Raw genomic sequence first — 22,644 nt, 5'->3', positions numbered from 1 at the left:
GTGCCACAACCCCAGAGTCGGTCAAGACTGGACCTAATGGTCAGGGGTTCCTTTACCTTTTTATCTGACTTTTAGAAGACATCTGAAGGCAGCCCTGTATCGGGAAGTTTTTAATGTTTGATGTTTTATTGTGTTTTTAATATTCTGCCGGGAGCCGCTCAGAGTGGTTGGGGAAACCCAGCCAGATGGGCAGGGTATAAATAAATTATTATTATTATTATTATTATTATTATTATTATTATTATTATTATTACAGAGTCATTTAGTCCATCTAGCCCAGTATTGTCCACACTAACTGGCAGCAGCTCTCCAGGGCATGGGTAGGCAATCTAAGGCCCAGGGGCCAGATCCAGCCCAGTCACCTTCTAAATCTGGCCTGTGAATCAGCGTGTTTTTACATGATTAGAATGTGTCCTTTTATTTAAAATGGGTTATTTGTCTCCTGTCCCTGGGTCTCTGTCCCTGGCCCCTCGCACCCAGAATTTGTGGGGCATAAGAATTCTTTCTTTCTTTCTTTCTTTTCAAAATATGGTCCGGCCCCTCACAAGTTCTGAGGGACAGTGGACCGGCCCCCTGCTGAAAAAGTTTGCTGACCCCTGCTCCAGGGTTTAGACTCCACCTGGAGGTGCCATTGGGGACTGAACATGGCAAGGCAGGCACTCTGCCACTGAGCTACGGCTCTTGTGCAGCCCTGGGCGCAAAAGGACACCCCACCCCGGCCATTGTGTTTCTGAGCGTGGTTGTGGTGGGAGCACCTCTGATTCAGTGATGTAAAACCCTGGAGGCTAATAATAATAATATAAAAAAAAATATTTATACCCCTCCCTCCCCAGCCAAGACCGGGCTCAGGGCGGCTAACAACCAATAATAAAAACAAGTTGATTAAAATACAATTTTAAAAAGATTAAAATACAACATTAAAAGGATGCAGCCGCTTCACAGGAGGAGAAAGGAAAAAAAGAAAGAGGGGGTGGGAATCAAACTGATTCTAAGCCAAAGGCCAGATGGAACAACTCTTTCTTACAGGCCCTGCGGAAAGAAATCAGATCCCTCAGGGCCCTGGCCTCATGAGACAGAGCGTTCCACCAGGCCGGGGCCAGTGTTGAGAAGGCCCTGGCTCTGGTTGAGCCTAATCTAACTTCCTTAGGGCCCAGGAACTCTAGGGTGTTGCTATTTATGGACCTTAAGGTGGCTTGTCCACATAGCAGCAAGGTCGGAGGCTTCCCACTGGCGCCTTGGCATGGTTTTAGCTGCTGGCAGCCTTTGTCTCTTTGCAGTTAAGGGCCATTTACTCTGCTACGCCTCTGAATGCACTTTAAAGTGCATCCAACACACATTTTAAGTGTGTGACCCCCCCCCCAAAAAAAGAACGCCGGGAACTGTAGTTTTTTAAGGGTTCTGGGTCTTGTAGCTCTGTGAGTGGGCAGCTATAGTTTCTCAGGGCTCTTTGGGGGAAGTCCTTTTGCTATAAATGCTTGTTGGGTGTTCTTAAAATGTATGGTATGGGTCTGAGAATTGTCTACTCATAGAAGAAGAAGCATACTATAAATAGTAATGAGTTTTGTATCATATATATTTTGTGATTTTCCATACCTAGCCAGGCCCATCGAGATGCATAGGAGGAAAGGCAGAAAGTAATAATGCCTTATTTTTGGCAGAGCTGTCAGAAACCTTTGTTCTTCTGACTTGTTAGTTACATCTCTTAGGTCCGGCCAGCTTAATATGTAACCTAATGCTATTGAGTAAGCATTCCTAGAAAGTCCCACTGAATTTGTTTGTTTACTCCCTACCTACCTTAGACACTTTACTGAAGAAAATAACCTTGGATGATTTGCACAGTCTTTTTTCATCTGCAAAATAATGTGTCCTCTCCATATGCACACTTAATTGTGAACATAGCTTGAGATAGTGTTAACTTCATCCTTATGCTTCTGGACTAGGTTTCCCTGTTAGCTTTGAAATTCAAGCAAAAGTGGTAGCTATATTGCAGGCACGTCAAACAGGTGGATCGTGAACTACCGGTAGATCACTGGACGTGTGTGGTAGATCAGTGGCTCCCCTCAAAGAAGCTGTACAAGTTTTGCTCCCCTAGAAAAAACTCCGTTTTTTTGCCCTGCATCCCCCAAAACAGGGCTTCCTAAAAAAAGCTCAAAAACTTTGACCTGAACCCAAAAAAGGGGGTAGATCACTGCCAGCAGATCGCAGTCTCTTGGGAGTTGGCCACTCCTGATATATTGGAAATGGTGACTCAGTTCAGACAGTCTTTCACTGTTTTCTAAACAACTAAACTAAACTAATCTAAACTGTAACTGAGATAGGATAGGTGCACTCTTACCCCTCTTGCATGTGAATTCTTTTCTCTTTTCTACGTTTTGCTTTAATTGCGGTTAAAGCCTTGTGGTTTAGAGCTTACCAGGATTTGGGAAGAAATTGTGGTATGCAAACCTGTTTCCAGCCAGCATTTCAAGTTAGGGTTTCAGGCAGTCCTGGTCAACTGTTGTTTTTAGCCCCAATGAAGATGTAACCGTAAACTGTGGTTATGAGCCATAGAAGGGAGTTCAACATTTGCATTTGAGAGGGGGAAAGGAAGTCATAGAATTATAGAGTTGAAAGAGACCACAAGGGCCATCGAGTCCTAGCAGGAAACACCATCAGAGCACTCCTGACATGTGGTTGTCAAGCCTCTGCTTAAAGACCTCCAAAGAAGGAGACTCCACCACACTCCTTGGCAGAAATTCCACTGTCGAACAGCTCTTACTGTCAGGAAGTTCTTCCTAAGTGTGCAAACCTGCTGCATGTTCACCAAACTATGGGTACAGCACCTGAAGTGAGCCAATGTTGCAATCCTGCAAGGCAAATGGTGTGAGTTTGAACACCTTGATATTTTTCTGCGTGAAACTAAATGACATTGGTGGGTTTTAAAAGAAGTTTCTTTGCAATACTTCGCAATAACAGAGTACTTTTCAATTAAAAACATGTTTTTTTCAAGTTAGTTTCATTTTTCAAGTTAGTTTCATTTTTCCTTATTCTAGTTTAGCTTATCTAAGTAAATGAAACAACAACAATGTGTAAATGTATGTACTTTAACTGTATTGTATTTAATTGTACTGTTTTCTGAAGGGCAAATGTCCTGAAGATGGATGGGATGAAAGCACTATTGAACTTTTTCTCCATGAACTGGCAATTATGGACAGCAATAATTTCCTAGGCAACTGTGGTGTGGGTGAGAGGGAAGGAAGAGTGGCATCAGGGCTAGTAGCCCGCCGGCATTACAGGTAAATACGGCTTTTTTAATATGACAAGTGACTTATTTCTCTTTTATACTTGTTTTCCTCCTGTGAAGGAATGTGCATAACTAGGTAACAACTAGATTTTATATTCCCCAAAATGAGGGCTCAACCATTGTATTGCTGTATGTTTATGCGTGCTAGAATTTACTGGTAATTAAGGTTTGGGCTGTGAAGGCTATTTTCTTAGAGGTGATAGCTAGACACAGACCCAGTGTGTATCTAAGCCAGGGGTCTGCAAGGTTTACTGGTCATGGGCTGGATCACTCCCATGGAGATTATCCGTGAGCCAAACCAGCGCAGCGCAACACCGGAAATCACATCTGCACATGTCCGTGGCACCAGAAATTGCTTCTGCGCATGCCCAGAAGCCAAAAATCACACCTGTGTAGAAGCGTTTTTTGGTGTCTGGACATGTGCAGACGCGATTTCCAGTATCTGCGTGTGCGCAGATGCGATTTCCAGCTCCGCTCAGCGAGTCTTAGTTCCATTGTTTAGCAACTGAAAATTCAAAAATCTGCACAGCATTTTCTGACATTTTGATTCGTTTAATAAATACCAGTATCAGCTTTAGAATGGTTCTTATGGATTATGATTCTAGCTTTTTGTTGCTTTTTCAAGTTGCTTGGGTTTTTTTACACAGATATTGTATTTAAATCTGCTTTTTATTTTTAAAGCATGCAGCGCAACAAACTCAGTACATATCACTTAAACTAGAAGATTGGCACTTTAACCTGGTTTATTGGCCAATTCCGACGCTTATTAGAGTAGCAAATATATATGGAATGGGGTATACTAGTTTGCTTCACCATTACTTTCTCACAAAGAATGGGGTCACACTAATGTTTGTTTTATTTAGATCATTAGTATACCACATTAGATTTTCTTTTTTTAAAAAAAATCTTAATCAGTTTACAGCATATCTTAAAATATTTGAAGTATAACATTACTGAATATCAGAATAGATTTTAAGATTTATTTATATACAAATTACAAATCGTATACAAAAATGCAATAGTAACCCACATTTAAAAACAACATAATCACTGTTGAAACAAAATATCCTCTTAAAGATTACAAAAAGAGAAGTAAAAATCTAATAGAAAAATACATTAAAAACCCTGCATCTTATAAAACATTATTAGCAGCTAAACAAAATCACTGAAGTAGAAGCTATACCCATGCTTTCCTTCATAGTAATGTCTCCGAAACACATCCTTAATAATCTCTGACATAAAGATCTCAGCCATTCACACCAACCATATCCATAATGCAGACAGATAACAGTACAGTGGTGCCTCAGGTTACAGATGCTTCAGGTTATAGACTCTGCTAACCCAGAAATAGTACCTCGGGTTAAGAACTTTGCTTAAGGATGAGAACAGAAATTATGTGGCGGTGGCGTGGCAGCAGCGGGAGGCCCCATTAGCTAAAGTGGTACCTCAGGTTAAGAACAGTTTCAGGTTAAGAACGGACCTCCAGAACAAATTAAGTTCTTAACCCGAGGTATCACTGTATTGCAGTTGTGTAGCACTGGTCCAGTTCATGGATTGCATGTAGAATCTCATTATGCTAATACATGGTTTTCGGTTTGGGTTTTGTTCATTTGCAAATTTTTGAATTTGCTTATACTGTACATTTATAGCTTGATACTGTGTTATGAACAGAAATAATTTTCATCATTCCAATATTCCCATCATCCAAGGCAAAAGAGTTAAGGGCAGGATGGGAGATGCATACAGCACTTGGGGGATATATTCATGGTGTTTCTCGCACCATGTGTGCATTACTTAACAGAAGGTCAGCCAACTGTAACAAGAAGGTACAGCCTTCTTCCCAAGTACCTCTTTCTTCCAACTTCACACATGATAAGTGTTGCCAGAGCAGACAGAGTTGGTTTCATCTTAAGGACATAAGGACAGGTATTTCAGCTGAACTGTGTGCCTGTTCTCTGTCATCCTAAACGATAACAGTAGGTTCATGGTTCCTGAAAAGAGAGACCGTAATTACAAACAGGTCCTTTTCTCATATGTTGTGCTCCTAATGCGAGTAGATTGCTTGTATGAACAGGTTTTTATATCTTTTTGAACATATGAGCCCCTGCTTGGTATGCTAAAAATGTGAAAATAATTTCTTTGCTGCTATGTTAACAAATATTAGCATAGTGAAATTGAATTTTTGGATGAAGAAATAAATGATGTATTCTTCTCTTCCACTTCAGCATAATTAGTTTTACAGTGGAACATTTACCCTTCACCAGCACACTAATCAGAATTTCTTCTATCCCATATATTAAAACAAAAACATATTAAACATCAGTTACATGCATATATTGAATTATGGGAGTTGCATTTTTAAATGACCCTTATGACAGATTAATTGCGGCTAACATGAACAAAAGCCCATTAAAATTGATTTTATTCAAATGAAGCAGAGCTTATGGGCAAACTCGGCTTCTAAGGGCCTAAAGTCCCAGGTCATCTGGCACTCGATTGGGCTGATGTATAATTTACAGCCGACACATTTTTAAATATAAGCTTACTTTGCTGCTCCAAACAGTATGCATTTGTTGTTCCAGCTGTCATTACAAGTGACACTCTATCACTTACAATTATTCCAACACTGTAAGAATTATAATTCTTACAGTGTTGGAATAATTGTAAGTGATAGAATGACAAAGAGCTCCACGTTTTTTGGCAAGCCCACTCCTTATATGTGGTTGCCACCTGCCCCTCACCTAAGTCTTCTGTGTGTGTTAAAGAACTGGGGAGAATGGGACCAATATGTCTCTTTTCCTGCTTGGCTTAGCAGAAGGCAGAATCAATGCAGAGACCTATTTTGCTTCTGTCCTTGCAAGGAACCTCCATGTGAAATGGAACTACCCATCGTTTGCATTCAGGTCCTCTGGCATGCACAGAGGACTTCGAAAGAGCTCAGGGTCTTGTTTTACCTTGCACAGCTCCTTAAGGAAGGCAAACATTGGGATGAGGGGCTTGTAATGTTTGGAATGTATTGAGGAACCATCAAAGGCAACTGCGAGAGCATCCTGTAGGAGAGGGAGACAGGGAACCTAGACAGTTCATTTCATTCTGTGTCATGTAACCATGGAAGAGATATTGGCCACAGATCATGGTTAAGACAAAGAGACCTAGACTCAGCTGTAATGCCACTCTGTGCTGAAAGGACCATCAAGTAGCAAAGTGAATGCAAACTCATCTACTGGAGTCAGCATGTTCACGTGATGCAGGTAAACCAGAGTTTAGCATACCATGAAATTGCAAACCAGGTCACTGGAGCCTTCCAGGGCCTCAGCATCCCCTCTTGTGTTTGCAGTCCAGGGCAGGCAGCAGAACTGGCTAAATTGCCAAGCTGCCATAGACAGCTGTTGGCTGCCTTCAAATTGGTGGGTCACAAGTTTTGTAGGTCTACATAGCGGTAGATACAATAACTGAATTTACAGTAAGCCACATAGGTAAAGGGACCCCTGACCATTAGGTCCAGTCGTGACCGACTCTGTATTGGCCGAGGGAGCCAGTGTACAGTTTCCAGGTCATGTGGCCAGCATGACTAAGCTGCTTCTGGTGAACCAGAGCAGCGCACAGAAACACCGTTTACCTTCCTGCCGGAGCGGTACCTAATTATCTACTTGCACTGGCGTGCTTTCGAACTGCTAGGTGGGCAGGAGCTGGGACCAAACAACGGAAGCTCACCCCGTCGCGGGGATTCAAACCGCCGACCTTGTGATCGGCAAGCTCTAGGCTCTGTTGTTTAACCCACAAGCGCCAAGTCACATATTTTGAAGTTAATGCCAGTACAATTCATGAAGTTGGTTCTCACTAAGTCCTGGTGCAAAACTCTGTATCTGAGTATCTATTTTTCTGTTAAAGGTTGCATTTCCCTCCCAACCTTCTGTTTCGTTTCCAGGTTGATCCATGGGATTGGAAGGTCAGGCGATATTTCTGCTGTTCAGCCAAAAGCTGCAGGCTCCAGTCTTTTGAACAAACTTACTAATTCAGTTGCCTTGGATATCATAAAACTTGCCGGTAAGTGTGGAGCCAAGCGCATGTGTTCCCTTACAGGTACTTGCAATATTTTAAGAGCATTTGTTTTTCACGTCTGATTTTTGTCTTTTACCTGCAGGTGTCAGGACAGCGAGTAGCTGCTTTGTGGTCCCCATGGCAACTGGCATGAGCCTAACGTTATGCTTCCTAACACTACGACATAAGAGACCAAAGGCAAAATACATTATCTGGCCCCGCATAGACCAGAAATCCTGTTTCAAGTCAATGATCACTGCAGGTAAAAGGGTTTGTGTGGAGTGCTGGGGATTCTTGTTGCTTGCTTAGCACAAGCTCTGAACATGTTGTTTGATTCTTGGTAAACCTCTAGCTGCTAATGCCTTCCTGGGACTGCAATAAAAGGAGGGGGCTTGTCAAATACCTTGCAATACATGACTGGAGGTTTCTGTTTTTTGGTTTTTGCATGGTAGGTTGGAAACTGTGTAGGCCTGCAGTATATATAACTTACTGGAAGCTGAAACAAGCTATGATTTTAAGTAATTATATGCAAAATTCAGTTTCCTTCCTTCTCTTCTTCTATAGTTTTCTGGCTTCCTAGTTATCTTTGAAACACACTGTCTCTTTTGTCCCTGGGTCATGTGAGGATTTTTCTAAAGCCCCACAAACCTTATACTTCTCGGCAGAAATCATACTGATTTTCAATATTCTATTGCTCACGTTCTATTTGAAGAGTGAGAATATGTGTGAACATTCTGTAGCATCCTAGCAGCTTGTTCAGAGGCTGGTTAAGAACTTGCAGACAAGCACCTATGGTAGAAATCCACAAAATCTGCAATAGCTGCTAAGAAGGAAAATAGCCAATAAGCTCCTGAAAGGCTAACTTACAACAAGTCTGCGATTTTTTTGAGATTTACGTCAAGTGTGATGTAAGCTGCCTCAACACCTTTGCTATATTCTGCAGCATTTCTTTTCAGAGTGTTCAAACCACTGTTGACACACGTAGAATATTATGTCCATCTTCCAGGTTTCTTTACTGGAAGCTGGATGTTCATTCCATCTTGTAGGACGTTTTTGCTAACAATATTTTAAATCGAGTCTAGAGAGAGTAACTCTGACTTCTGTATCTCATGTTTGAATGTCAGGTCTTGCTCTTAATTTTAATTTTCCATGGGATGTTGTATGACGAGTGCTAGTGAGATAATTTCCTGGACTGATGATGCAATACCAGTTTATTTACTGATATCCATAGTGGTTAATATTAAAGTTTAATAGTAATTTTAATAAAATAGTTGTCTCTGTAGTAAGCAATGAGAATAAAATCAAACAAAGGAGGCACACTGGGGATAAAGTGAAGATTAAATTGTAGGAGAATCCAGGATGCCCACTCATACATTGTTTTTGTTGGCTGGACTAGGTTTTGAACCTGTGGTGGTAGAAAATGTATTAGAAGGTGACGAGCTGCGTACAGACCTCAAGGCAGTGGAAGCTAAAATCCAGGATCTTGAGGCTGATAATATACTCTGTGTTCATTCTACCACATCATGTTTTGCTCCAAGGGTGCCTGACAGGTAAATAAAGCAACATGTAAACTTTTGGTAGCTATAATTTATATTTGACTTTGAGGGTAGCAATGATGCTACTGCCTGTGATTGACTAAGTTTCCCTAATGTCCAAGACTTGCAGGCATAGGCAAACTCCAGCCCTCCAGATGTTTTTTTTTTTGAGACTACAATTCCCATCATGCCTGACCACTGGTCCTGTTAGCTAGGGATGATGGGAATTGTAGTTCCAAAACATCTGGAGGGTGGGAGTTTGCCTATGCCTGTCCACAAGGGATCAGATAATGGAGAAGGGTCTCTGGCTGTTGTTGGTTGAGCTTCTCATGTCCTAGAATGAGTCACCCACAGGCAGAGGGACAGGAGGAAATAGAAAATAGAGAGACGGGATTGTGAGCAGGCCTCAAGCTAATGGAAGCAGTGTAGGGGAGATGGGGATGGGAACTAGGAAAGAAAGACTGGGAATTGTCCAGAGCTGCGAGGAAGACCATGGAACATACTTTAGCGAGGAAGGAAAGTGGGGAGAAAGTTGGCAGAAACAAGAAGTTCACATGGCCAGGAACTCAGGAAGGAGGATGTCATTGACACAGTCTGCCAGATATTTGGTGGAGATCTATGACAGATACATTTTATGGTCTGGTTTTAAGCTGACTGTATCCTTGCTAGAGTAAGAGTTCAACCACAAGACTGGGGGAATCTCTTTGTACGATACTACTCTAGATTACAGGTAAGGAATTGTATGTTTGAATGCTCTCTTGTGTTAAAGTGAAACCTCCTGCACTTAAAAAACTAGCATTTTATAGGTAAGGTTCTGTTGTGCTGGCTTGTTTGTACAGAGAAATCTTAAATGTCAGAATATTTGCATGTTAGTATTCAACAGTTCATAGAAAGACTGGAGGGAGTTCCTAACTAGGATATGAATATTACCAGGTGGAACAAAAGTCAGACAAACGATTTTTATCATACCTGCTTTAGATTAATGATCCTCCACAACTGTACTTTGGAGTAAAGTTATTCTTGCAAATTGCTTTTCCTGAGGGCCTCTAATTAGGATGGATATCATCTTTAGCTACTGGAATTATTGATAGAAAAGCAACTTCTTTAATGTCTAATGTTTCTGCTACCTCTCTGTTGGTGTTCATTTGATAAGCTTATAGGAAGTGTTGACTAACTGTGCAATCCTAATCGTGCCTACTCTGAAGTAAGTAAGCTCTGTTGAATTTAGTGGGGCTCACGCCCATGTATGTGGAGCTAAGATTGCAGCCTCAGCCATTCCATTCCAAGCAGTTAAAACAAAGGTAATTAACAAAATTTTAAATTCCCTAAAAATGCATCACTATTCATTTTGTGAACTCTTCATCTGTGGTTGTCAGCAAAAATTGGTTCAGAACACTTCTGGACTCCACAAAATATAACACTTCAAGTCTGCTTTTCTATTCAAAGTTGAACCATATTCCAATTTTGTGGGTAAATGATTTGGGCTTGTGGATGGGAGACAAAGAGTCGGCTGAGAAACTAATAAATTGTGATTGCGGTTGCAGAGGGTAAGAAAATTTATCCTCTAAATTGGATTGTCTTTCAAGTAGTGGTGGTAAAAATGATCTGTAGTATAAACTGTGTAAATAACTTCCTTCATGCATGCAAATATGTATCTGCAGTTACGTAATGAGGAGCACAGTCAAGGGTTTTACAGGTTTAGTGATTCCTATTAACACATTTACCACTGTCACATATTATAGCAATGGCCAAAAGCATCTCCTAGCGTAAGATAGTCTTCCTCTCTATTTTTTAGACCTTTATCTTGCCTTACTTCTTCTTTTTTCTTCATTTCCATATTACCTTTTTGTATTGTTTTAATTCAGTTGTTTCAAAAATGGCAGATCCATAGGATTTTGCATCCTGTGATCTTAATCCAGAGTGTTCTGCATATGATCCTTGACCTAGCTATATATTATGGGGTAGATAGGATAGTAGTTTTAGACTGCGTCCAAGGAACTTCTGGGGTTTCACAGAAAGCTAGTGGAAGGGATATTCTCCAGCGAATGTATCAGTAATGACTGACAGGTTTCCCTGCAGAACAGCTTGTGTGCCAGTACCCATCTTCTCCCACGGGACATGGGTGTGTGGGTGTCTGGTATGTCCAAAATTTCATGGCAGGCAAGCTAGGAAAGTTTCCTAAAGGCAAAAAGTTTGAAAATTGCTAATGTAGGGGAAAGATGATCAAGATCACCTGAAACAGCAAAACACACACACACACACACCAGCATTGAACTGTTGGATTGTGACCTCAATGTCAAGTACTAGCTGGAATTTGCAGTCCTCCTCTAGAAGTCTTTGCATTTAGAAATATAAAAAGGTAAAGGGACCCCTGACCATTAGGTCCAGTCATGACCGACTCTGGGGTTGCGACGCTCATCTTGCTTTATTGGCCAAGGAAGCCAGCGTACAGCTTCTGGGTCATGTGGCCAGCATGACTAAGCCGCTTCTGGCGAACCAGAGCAGCGCACAGAAACACCGTTTACCTTCCCACCAGAGCGGTACCTATTTATCTCCTTGCACTTTGACGTGCTTTTGAACTGCTTGGTTGGCAGGAGCAGGGACCGAGCAACGGGAGCTCACCCCGTCTCAGGGATTCGAACCGCTGACCTTCTGATTAACAAGTCCTAGGCTCTGTGGTTTAACCCACAGCGCCACCCGTGTCCCTTCTTTAGAAATATAGTCACACATAAAAGTTGAACTTCTGAGTAAGAATCTTTTTTTCTTTTTACTGTAAATTAGTTTCGGCTACACTGAATTGGTTTTTTAAATATATTGTTGATTTATTGATTTAATACACGTTTGTACAAGTATGTGGTAAAAGGATATAAAGTTGGTCTAATAATTCTGTTTTTGTGCCGCGAATGTTGTCTAAACTGAGTTGGGGAAAAATTCTGAATTGAAATGTGAAAATAAAAATAACCTAATCTCAGGCCATTGCAATTTGCCGTTCATTTCTCTGCCAGCAGCTTTGTAGTCCGGTACATTGTTGTGCGCTGTCTCATTCCTGAAACTATGAATTTAAAATATTCAATGGCATTTGCAGGGCCTTTTTTTTTATTAAAGGACTGCTGTCAACCCCTGAAGGTCACACATTTATCTTTTCAACAGGATTGCCCCCATTGCTGCAACCTCAGAAAATATATTTCAACTTTGCTATAACATTTTGTCTAGGTATCAGATGAAATGGCTTTTTCCTTTTATAACTTTTATGTGGTCATTTCTTCCAGCACTATTCCTTTGCATTTAAAAACTATTTGAACTCCCATGTTAGGGACCCCTGCCCGAGGAAAGTGCAGGCACAATGGTATTCCTTCCTCCAAACTTTCATACTTCATATAATTATTTCTCGGGAACACCTGTCTCCTCTACCCTTAGACTGCAATCCATTGAACTCTTACTTCTCAGTAAGTATGTATAAGACCACACAGTTACAATGCAAACCAAACCAAAAATAGGTGTGCACATTGATTTGAGTGGTTCCAAATGCTCCTTACTTGTTGATTGGATTGCGACCTGTTTTTCTAGCTGTTGTTCTAAACCAGAGATGGCAAATGCCCATATTCTTAAACTACTACATTCTGCAAAAATTCAGTAGCCAGATCTACCTGAGCCTAGGGTTTGCCGATCGGAAGGTCGGTGGTTCGAATCCCCGCGATGGAGTGAGCTCCCGTTGTTTGGTCCCAGCTCCTGCCTACCAAGCAGTTCGAAAGCATGTCAAAGTGCAAGCAGATAAATAGGTACCACTGTGGCGGGAAGGTAAACGCCATTTCTGTGCGCTGCTCTGGTTTGCCAGAAGCGGCTTAGTCATGCTGGCCACATGACCCGGAAGCTGTCTGCGGACAAATGCCAGCTCCCTCGGCCTATAGAGCGAGATGAGCACTGCAACCCCAGAATCATCCACCACTGGACCTAACGATCAGGGGTACCTTTACCTTTTACATATCTATATAAAATAAAGCACACAGCAGATGGTTTTAAAACATCCTTTTCCTCCTGCATTTCACTTTAAATACATTTGAGAGTGGCCCTTTGAATCTCTTTGAACTCTGGCATCTCTGCAACCTTGCTATTCAGAGCTCCTGCAACCAAGAGCAAAAGTAATTGATGTTCCTGCAAGGAGGACATCCTAGTCTATAACATCAAACTTAACGATTGCTGCCTGAACTCCCAGACCATTAAATGTTGAGGAAAGTGGTGGTTCATTTGCTGTGCAGCAGCCTACCTTGCATTGGCTTCTGAAGCAGGGCGTGCTTAATAATAATAATAATAATAATAATAATAATAATAATAATAATAATAATTTTTATTTATATCCCGCCCTTCCCAACCGAAGCCGGGCTCAGAGCGGCTAACATCAAATGTATAACACATTAACATAAAATCAGACAATCAATTAGTAAATGGGCTGTAACATTTTTGAAACAATAACAATATTGGGAATGGTTTCACTTGGGGTTGGCACTGGTTCGTAGGCAAGCACTGATCACCCTACACTTTGGGAAAAGGAGGAGCAGGGAGCAGGCATGTGAACCCTGCAGCTTGTGTCTGTTCATTGTTAAACTGCCATCATACTGCAGTTTGGCATTATGTCTGAATATTATTAGGCTACAGTGAGCTTCATAGCTGAATGAGGATTTGACCCCAAGCCTCTCTTGTACATGTTCAACATGCTATCTACTGCACCAGTATTTCCCAGGCTTATAATAATCGTATATCCCTTTTGAGGCTTTAGTCTTATCAGTGTACCTCTTTTTGGGCAAAGATAATTGGGGGGGTAGTTTTCATAATACTGTTTTATCTCTGATTGTGTGTGTGTGGCTGTGTACCTTTTGAAACCCTTTCTCCTACCCCCCCCCCACTGGTACTTTAAATAATAACCTGACTTTTGCCGTTCAGACTTCGTACTCCTCCACTTGCTTCACTACAGTAGTAAAGACCTACTTCAGAATAGAGTGAACTTTGGATTAGTTGCTTGTGCACATAGATTACCAGCTCATTTAAACTAAGGCTGTAGGAAGAGAATGATAATTTTAATTGCTGCCAAATTAGCTTGGATTGGATTTATAGCTCAGAGGCGCAATTTTTCATCTCTTGGGCCAGGGTGGATTAAAAATGGATGATTTTATATAAATGGATTTTTGAATAAATGAAATTATACCAAGTGCTCCCTAAAATAACTTGGTTTTAAGTTGTATCTGAGTTTGAAAAAGCCATTAGAATCTACATTTACATTCTCTTAAAACCAAATCCCTTATCCCCCTGCTAAATACAGTACATTGAACCTAAGCCTGATTTCCTATGTTAAAGAATGAATGAGAAGCAAAAAAAAAAGTGTCATGAAGTTGAGCATTACACAGATGACACAATAGGTTATGAATCGTATTAATAATTGTGAAAATTGTACATATGTAGGCAGTCCAGTAGACAGAATGTTCTTGGTATGGATGGATGTTCTTGGAACAGGATGTTCCAGGTAACACTGTTCTTGGTAGCGCTGTACAGTGAATCAGACCAAAAAATTGGGACATCCGTTTTCTTTCCTTCTCCTGTGTGCTCCCCACACTGATTTTGAGGGCTCCCAGGGGGCTGGAGGGGTCAGGAGAAGAATCACCTATGGAACTGCATGATTGGATATGGCCCTTAATTTCACAGCTGTTCCCGTAACTACACCTAGATTCTGTAGTATAAAAGACATGGGAGCTGCACCCGAAGATCTTTGGGTACTGTTCAGGTATTTTAGCTGTTCTAGCATTCAGTTAGTAGACATACTTTCCCCCTGCCCCCCAAAATGCGCTAATCAGAAAGTTGGTGGTTTTTTTTGGTTTAAATCATTTCAATATGTCCTGAACTATTTAATTTTCACAACAGACTTTATATCAGGCATAGGCAAACTCGGCCCACCAAATGTTTTGGGACTACAACTCCGATCATCCCTAGCTAACAGGACCATTAGGGATGATGGGAGCTGTAGTCCCAAAACATCTGGAGGGCCGAGTTTGCCTATGCCTGCTTTATATGTTTGGTCCCCATTGAAGTTGAAATCTAGATAGATGGGAAGGTTGTGATTTAAAAAGAAATTGAATGCCTCTAAATAATTACAACTATGTTTATCACTACAGTGGTACCTTGGTTGTTGAATGGCTTGGCTCCCGAACAAATTGGCTCCCGAACGCCACAAACCCAGAGTGAGTGTTCTGGTTTGTGAACTTTTTTCAGAAGCCAAATGTCTTTCGCAGCTTCCGATTGAGTGCAGGAAGCTTCTGCACTCAATCGGAAGCCACACCTTGGTTTTTGAACGGCTCCGGGCGTCGAACAGACTCCTGGAATGGATTAAATTCGACAATGAAGGTACCACTGTATTGGACCGTAAAATAAGTGCTTTTTAAACTGAATTCTTAGTCCAAATACTCATTAGAAAAATAGATAAGAATGCAACTTTAGCTAACATCTAAATAACTCTTGAACTAATACCATAGTCTAAGGGCTTTGGTCTCAAACGGCATGAAACTTAGGAAGTTGCAAAAGCTTTTAGTGATATGCTCATCTGTTCAAAGTCAATGCCAAATATGTCACCGGGTTTCCATAATCCCCTTGTAAGTTATTCAGCTATTTGAACTGTTTGAACTGTTTCCATCTTATCTTAAGCAGTAGGAGGCTAACTGAGATACTCTGCTTTGTTTCCCTTACGTTTCCTTTTAATTTATTTCAGTCTTTCCTCCCAGGTTCCTTCTATTACTTTTCTCTCCTTGACTGTGTTTGCCCAAATTTCAATTTTATATTTGCAGATTGGAAGAATTGGCTGAGATTTGTGCAAGATATGACATCCCCCACATAGTCAATAATGCATATGGAGTCCAGTCCTCCAAATGTATGCATCTCATTCAGCAGGTAAGAGACATTTACCTCTATCTTGGCTGTTACGTCTCTAGATTAACTAGACTTTTACACCAACTTTGAAACTTGGAGCTTTCTAGCTGGCAATACTGTGTTTCCCTCTGTTATTTATCAATAATAATAATAATTTATTATTTATACCCCGCCCATCTGGTTGGGTTTCCCCAGCCACTCTGGGCAGCTTCCAACAAAATATTAAAATTCAGTAGTCCATCAAACATTAACAGCTTCCCTAAACAGAGCTGCCTTCAGATGCCTTCTAAAAGTCTGGTAGTTGTTGTTCTCTTTGACATCTGGTAGGAGGGCGTTCCACAGGGCGGCTGCCACTATACTTAACTTAATCTATACTTAACTCTCTTACTAGTTGCAAATTTTCCTGAGAGAATGGGAGTGGAAGGAGCAGGGACAATAGCTGCTAAAGAGAGAGAAGATAAACCCAGAATGTGGGGTGATAATTCCGCGATCCACACCAGTTTTCTCAGCCTTCAGAATTCTGAAGTGTTAGTGCCTGACTTGCATGAGGAGAGTAAAAGGATCTTGACCTGGATGGGTTAAGAGTGCTCAACAGAAAAGGATCTGTCATGGTATTTAAAAGTGAATAGGGAAATTAAATTTCAAGCACACAGCTTTGGGAGAATATGCTATGCAAGGACTAGATAGTGCAGTGGCTAAGAAAATGAGTTGTGAGCCAGGAAATACCTGATGCAAGCCTAGGAAAGCTACAGCCTCTCTTTCTCTTACTTTTTTATTTTTTGCAAAATTTACATACTGCTTGATTGTAAGGAAACCTTGATAAGTGGTTTACAAAAATATGAAATAAAACGTTAACATTTCAATTAAAAAGTTATATAAAAAGTATTTGAACGATGCCCATTCCACAGAGTTAGTCCAGGAGGATGCCATAGTCAGTGGTATTGAAGGCCACAGAGAGACCAAGAAGCAGGAGCAAAGTCACACTGAGTTCTGTCCCAGTCTCGGTAAAGATCATCCATTAGGACGACTAAGGTTGACTCAGCCCCATGGCCAGGCCTGAACCTAGTTTGGAATGGATCTAAACAATCTGTGTCATCCAAGAATGCTGGCAGCTGCTCCTATCCCCCCAATCTTTTCCACAGCCTTCCCCAAGTAAAGGAGTACCGTATTTTTTGCTCTATAAGACTCACTTTTTCCCTTCTAAAAAGTAAGGAGAAATGTGTGTGCATCTTATGGAGCAAATGCAGGCTGCACATCTATCCCAGAAGCCATAACAGCAAGAGGGATTGCTGCTTTCACTGCACAGCGATCCCTCTTGCTGTTCTGGCTTCTGAGATTCAGAATATTTTTTTTCTTGTTTTCCTCCTCCAAAAACTAGGTGCGTCTTGTGGTCTGGTGCGTCTTATAGAGCGAAAAATACGGTATTTTCAGCTGGTCAATAGTTAATCCGCTCCAAAGGGTACAGGGGTTTATTTAGGAGAGGCTTTACCACCATCTCTTTCAAGGTAGCAGGTACCACACCCTCTTCCACAATGAAGCTGTAAGCAGATTCTGATCCAACCCACTCTTCTAGAATTAGAAAGCCAGGGTAGACGGGCTCAGAGGACATGTAGCTGGGGATATAGCTGAAAGCCCCTTGTCCACGTCAGCTGACTGCATAAGGCAAAACCGATCCCACAACACATCACGGACGGTGGCATTGGATACTTCATCTGCGACTGTGACAACCGCAGAGTCAAGGTCACACTGAAGTCAAGCAACTTTATCCTCAAAGTGTGCAGCCAGTTGGTCACAGCAAGTCCTCAAATGTTCTAGTAAGTAACTGTCTAAAATAACTCCACCAGTCGGCCACAGTGCAGGCTGCAAAATGAGTCTTCCACACTGCATGATTAGGTGCACTAACCAGGGATTGTTTGGGTGCAGAGCAAGTCTTGCGCCACTTAAAGGCAGCCCTGATTAGGGAAGTTTTTCATATTTAATGCTGTATTGTTTTTAACACTCGATTGGAAGCCGCCCAGAGTGGCTGGGGAAACTCAGCCAGATGGGTGGGGTATAAATAATAAATGATGATGATGATGATGATTATTATTATTTGCTTCATCTGGCTTGCTTCATATCCTGAAGCTGCCTAGAATACCAAGGAGCCAATGTTCAGGAGCGATTGTGTCAACCGTTTTTCATCTCACCATTCCATCGCAAAACCAGAGCTTATACAGGATCATCAGCTTTCTCCACTGGAAAACACCCTCCCCCCCCCCAAGAATATTTGGGAATCCCCAGTTTCCTGAATCAGTCTCCTGGGGGATGGAGCATCTGAATGGGCCCCCACCCTTGCAGGGAGGAATTGCTGCTACCAGTCTAAACTTTGCACATGCATGCATGCACCTGCAGTATGATGCTGGGGTGTGTGACAATAATAATACCGACATGAGAGATCTTTTGTAAAGATATATGCATGTCTTAAAAGACTGAAAAGGTGCTATGTAAATACTAGGTGTTTATTATTGTTGTTTATTAATGTGATTCCTGCATATGAATTGGCATCCATCTAATTTTTCTAAACCAACAGGCAGCTCAGCCCACAAATCAGTTAACCCAATATTGAGGCCATTTCGAGCTCTCGGATATGGTTTCCCCAATTTGGGGGCTTTTGCCACCAGTACTTCTTCGTGCAAAACGACGTCACTGTTTGTGAAACTTCCTTTGTTGCAAAATTTGAGCTCCTTTAAATTGTTGAGCTGCTCAGATTTGCCACTGTTGTGTCTGTGTGATTGCGCTAATGTATAGGTTATGGATATGCAGCCAGAAGCAGCAGATTGAGTTAACACCTGCCCTTTAGCAGCATGTGATGGGGATGCCTGCTGAGGCAGGAGTCTTGTGCCCCTTTCCAACTGCCTATCTTGAGTATGAGTATAAATACTGTGGAACTTTTCTGCATCAGTAGTCCTTGTCTAGCCATCTGGCTAGCCAGTTTTCATAAGCTTTCTGCTTTCTTGATCTCCCCCCTCCCTTCATTTGGGGGTGACCCCTATGTTAAGATAGGCCAGACTTCTTGGGATTTTAGGAATGCGGCTCAGATTGTTGCTGAAATCTGTTTGTTAAAGGTATTTTAATAGCATACGTAGTTATGGAATCTGAACTTTTGAAAAGCTGCATTTGGAAAGATGCAATTCTTGGTGACAGCAGTCACGAAATTAAAAGGCGCCTGCTTCTTGGGAGAAAAGCAATGACAAACCTAGACAGCATCTTAAAAAGCAGAGAGATCACCTTGCCAACAAAGGACCGTATAGTTAAAGCTACGGATTTCCCAGTAGTGGTGTATGGAAGATGTATGGATAGACAGACACCTTTCTTGCATGGCAGAAGGAAGGAAGGAAGGAAGGGCCTAACTAAGCATGATGTTTTTCCCAAAGCCATGGTTTACCCAGTAGTGATGTATGGAAGTGAGAGCTGGACCATAACGAAGGCTGATCACCGAAGAATTGATGCTTTTGAATTCTGGTGCTGGAGGAGACTCTTGAGAGTCCCACGGACTGCAAGAAGATCAAACCTATCCATTCTGAAGGAAATCAGCTCTGAGTGCTCACTGGAAGGACAGATCCTGAAGCTGAGGCTCCAATACTTTGGCCACCTCATGAGAAGAGAAGACTCCCTGGAAAAGACCCTGATGTTGGGAAAGATGGAGGGCACAAGGAGAAGGGGACAACAGAGGACGAGATGGTTGGACAGTGTTCTCGAAGCTACCAGCATGAGTTTGACCAAACTGTGGGAGGCAGTGGAAGACAGGAGTGCCTGGCGTGCTCTGGTCCATGGCGTCACGAAGGGTCGGACATGACCAAACAACAATAACAACAATTCTTGTCCTGTGGCCAATAAAGGCATACGGCAAAACAAGGGATGCATCAAAATAATTGAAGTGGGGAATTCACCTTGGTGTGGGGTCTGTTTCCCTGTATTCCTTATGTCACAGCACCCATGACACCTTCCTTCCCTAACTGTTCAACATACACTGATATTAACCTACTACAGCTGCTGGCATTAGATTCTGTTGAATGAGAAAACAAGCTAGCACCAACACACGCAGAACAAAACAAAATTAATGCCAACAAGATAAGGGTTGTGGGAATTTGCTTTGGGGTAGGCATGTACCCTCAGGGGTGGATCCTGATTTGCAAAACATGGTTTGGGGCGGGACGGTCTTACGGCAGCTGCACCACATAGAACTGAGTGGGGTGGGGGGAATCTTGATGTGCCAAGCCAGAAAATTCCAGAGATAAAGAATTATCTAATGAAAGAACTTGAAGATGAGAGACCTCTGTAACACAGACTTGTTATTAAATTGCCTGAGGAAGGTAAGATCTGGCGCTGGGGAACCAGGTGGGGCTTGCGCCCACCCTATCTTTTTTCCCCTCAGGCCTTGAACGCCAGAAATGAGATGCGTGTAAAGACAGTAGTGTGGCAGACAATGAACAAGCAGTAGGCCGGACAGTCACCACTCTTCCCGTCCTCACAAACATATTTTCAGAGCTGGCTGTAGCCAAATTAACATTTGCATTGTGGAAAGCTCCACTGTTACATAGGAACGCTGAGATCAAAATGTGAAGAACAATTTAACTTTCTACATCACCTGTAATGGAAATAATAAATCACTTCTAATGATAGCCTTGTCAAGAAAATACTGAGTAGCACAATTGGTCCATTAGTCCACTGGGTTGCACACTGCTTTCTGTTTTGCTCCTGTTTGTTTATGATTTATGTTAAGACATTCAAAGGGATCACTTTTACTTATATTTTTATATGTTTTCTGCTTACATTGGGAAAACGGATCTGCTCTGCTGATGGGGGATGCACAATTTATAGTAAACGTGGGTTCTTGGGGTGGTAGTTGTACTCAGAGTTGACCTATTAAAATTAATATATAACTTAGTTGTGCTCATTAATCTCAGTGGATCTACAATGGTACCTTGGTTTGCATACGTCTTGGTTTGCATAAGTTTTGGATTACAAACATGTCAACCCCGGAAGTGCATGTCCCAGTTTGCAACCTTTTTTTGGATTACACCCCATTCTTTTGGATTATGAACTTTTTTTTTTTTTTTTTTGAGGCTCCATTGGCGAAAGCGTGCCTTGGGTTACAACCTGTTTTGGTTTACAAACAGACCTCCAGAACGGATTATGGTTGTAAACCAAGGTACCACTGTACTCAAAATAGAGCTGAATGTCACTCTAAAGCTCAATCTAGGCAGGATGGTAGTGTTGGTAGATGGTTGACTACACCTGGGAAATAAGTGTTCAGACCTTTTTGAATAGATTTCCACTCCTTGAGGGTCAAATTCACAGACTGGAGGTGCTGTTAGATGCAGCACTGAATGGCTCTGTGTGCAATTCTACGTACAATTCAAAGGACTGGCTTTACCATAATCTATAAAGCCCTGTGTAGTTTGGGATCAACTCTGAAACAATGCATCCCCTGATGCTCTCTGAGATGGTCGTTGTCCTGAGTTCTCCCACCAGATGAAGAAAAGGAGGTGGAGAACAGGAGGACAGGTCCTTTTCTGTGTTAGCACCCTGCTTGTGGAGCACACACCATCGGACTGCACACTTGGTGCCTATAATGAGTTTTTGGCACTAAGGTGGTGGTGGGGGACAACATGTTTATCTGCACAGATGTTTTAACTTAGTATATGTTGTTCTGTTGTTTTATTCCTTGCTGATTTTAGGATCGTAGCTGGATTATTTTATTCTGCTGCTGTTCTATCTTAGCATGTTTTCTATTCTTAAAATGCCAGCCGCCTCCTAAGTCTCCTTGGTTAGGTGGGCTAGAAATACGTTAATGTAAATAAATCTTTCTGTTAAAAGACTCGCGCTTCCTAAGCAGTTCAGCGTGAGAATGCAGATTAATTTAGTGATCCTCCAACTGTAAATTGAGATATGCATTTGTGATTTTACAGAAAGGTCTCTTAGTGAACAGGAATTTTGTGGCTAAAATCTCCTGGCACGTTTTGGAGAAGAGTGGTGTTGCAAGAGACCCATCCTGTGGTTTTAATCTCTATTGTTTAACATGGTTTTCCAAAACAGTTTTAACAAGGAACAAAGGAGCCCCTGTAAAGAAACCTGGGCACAATCTACCAGACACTTCTCCTGTATCAGGCTCCATTGACGTGAATGGGAATTGTGCAAGACCCTGATAAGAGACTTAGTTGCCTTTGGTTCTTTCCCTCCCTCAACTATCACTGAGCAGGAGTCATCTTATCAGGATACTGCGAAGGCTGAGGAGGGAAGTAGGGCCATTCTCAGTGTCAGTTCAGTTCAGCTGACAACACACCATAGCTGTCAACCGTCCCTTATTTGGCAGGAAACTCCCTTATCCCAGCGCCGTGTCCCTCTGCTGTCCCTTATTGATGATGTCCCTTAAATTTCCCGGGTTTCAAAAGAAGCAGCTCCTCTCCCTCCCTCCCTGCAGGCCAGGGAGGCTCCAGCTGTGTTGCTTGGCTGCGTTGCTCACCCAATAAGGAGTCTAAGAATGACTGGGGGGTGGAGCTTGCATGCCTTGTGCCGAACAAATCGGCCACGTTGCCTGGACACTCGCCTTTGCTCAGCGCTTCCCAGCAGAGAGGTGACGGTGGTTTTCCTTGCTGCATCCCCTTTGCCGGGTTGTTGCGCTGTGGGAACCACCGCTTGAGGCTTTGTTTGGCTGCTGGCTGGGCTTTCTGCCTTTGGCTCGGAGGGTCTCAGAAGCCGAACATACCTGTGCTCTGAAAATCCCTTATTTTGGCTGCTGATCCCTTATTTCCGAGGCTGCTGGTCCCTTATTTTCAAATCTGTAAGTTGGCAGCTATGCAACACACTTATTTTTGGCTCCTCCTCTCCCAGAAC

At 42.1% G+C, this 22,644-nt stretch overlaps 1 protein-coding gene across 2 annotated transcripts in view; it reads left to right on the top strand.

Moving 5' to 3' along the window:
• Positions 1-22,644, top strand: part of SEPSECS (Sep (O-phosphoserine) tRNA:Sec (selenocysteine) tRNA synthase) — a 44,477-nt gene that overhangs the window by 940 nt on the left and 20,893 nt on the right. Inside the window, exons 1-6 of one of the 2 annotated variants that reach the window (XM_083460523.1) lie at positions 1,193-2,589; positions 2,780-3,275; positions 7,212-7,330; positions 7,428-7,586; positions 8,721-8,874; positions 15,687-15,789. In XM_083460523.1, the coding sequence (XP_083316649.1) occupies positions 3,187-3,275; positions 7,212-7,330; positions 7,428-7,586; positions 8,721-8,874; positions 15,687-15,789 (624 nt within the window). In that variant the 5' untranslated portion in view covers positions 1,193-2,589; positions 2,780-3,186. Of the gene's footprint in view, positions 1-1,192; positions 2,590-2,779; positions 3,276-7,211; positions 7,331-7,427; positions 7,587-8,720; positions 8,875-15,686; positions 15,790-22,644 lie in introns of those variants that run through there. The other variant, XM_083460522.1, reaches the window with a different exon arrangement.

Source organism: Podarcis liolepis (assembly GCF_965112155.1).
Source record: "Podarcis liolepis genome assembly, chromosome: 9".
Taxonomy (NCBI): Eukaryota; Metazoa; Chordata; class Lepidosauria; order Squamata; family Lacertidae; genus Podarcis; species Podarcis liolepis.
This window is presented reverse-complemented; position numbering and strand designations above follow the sequence as displayed.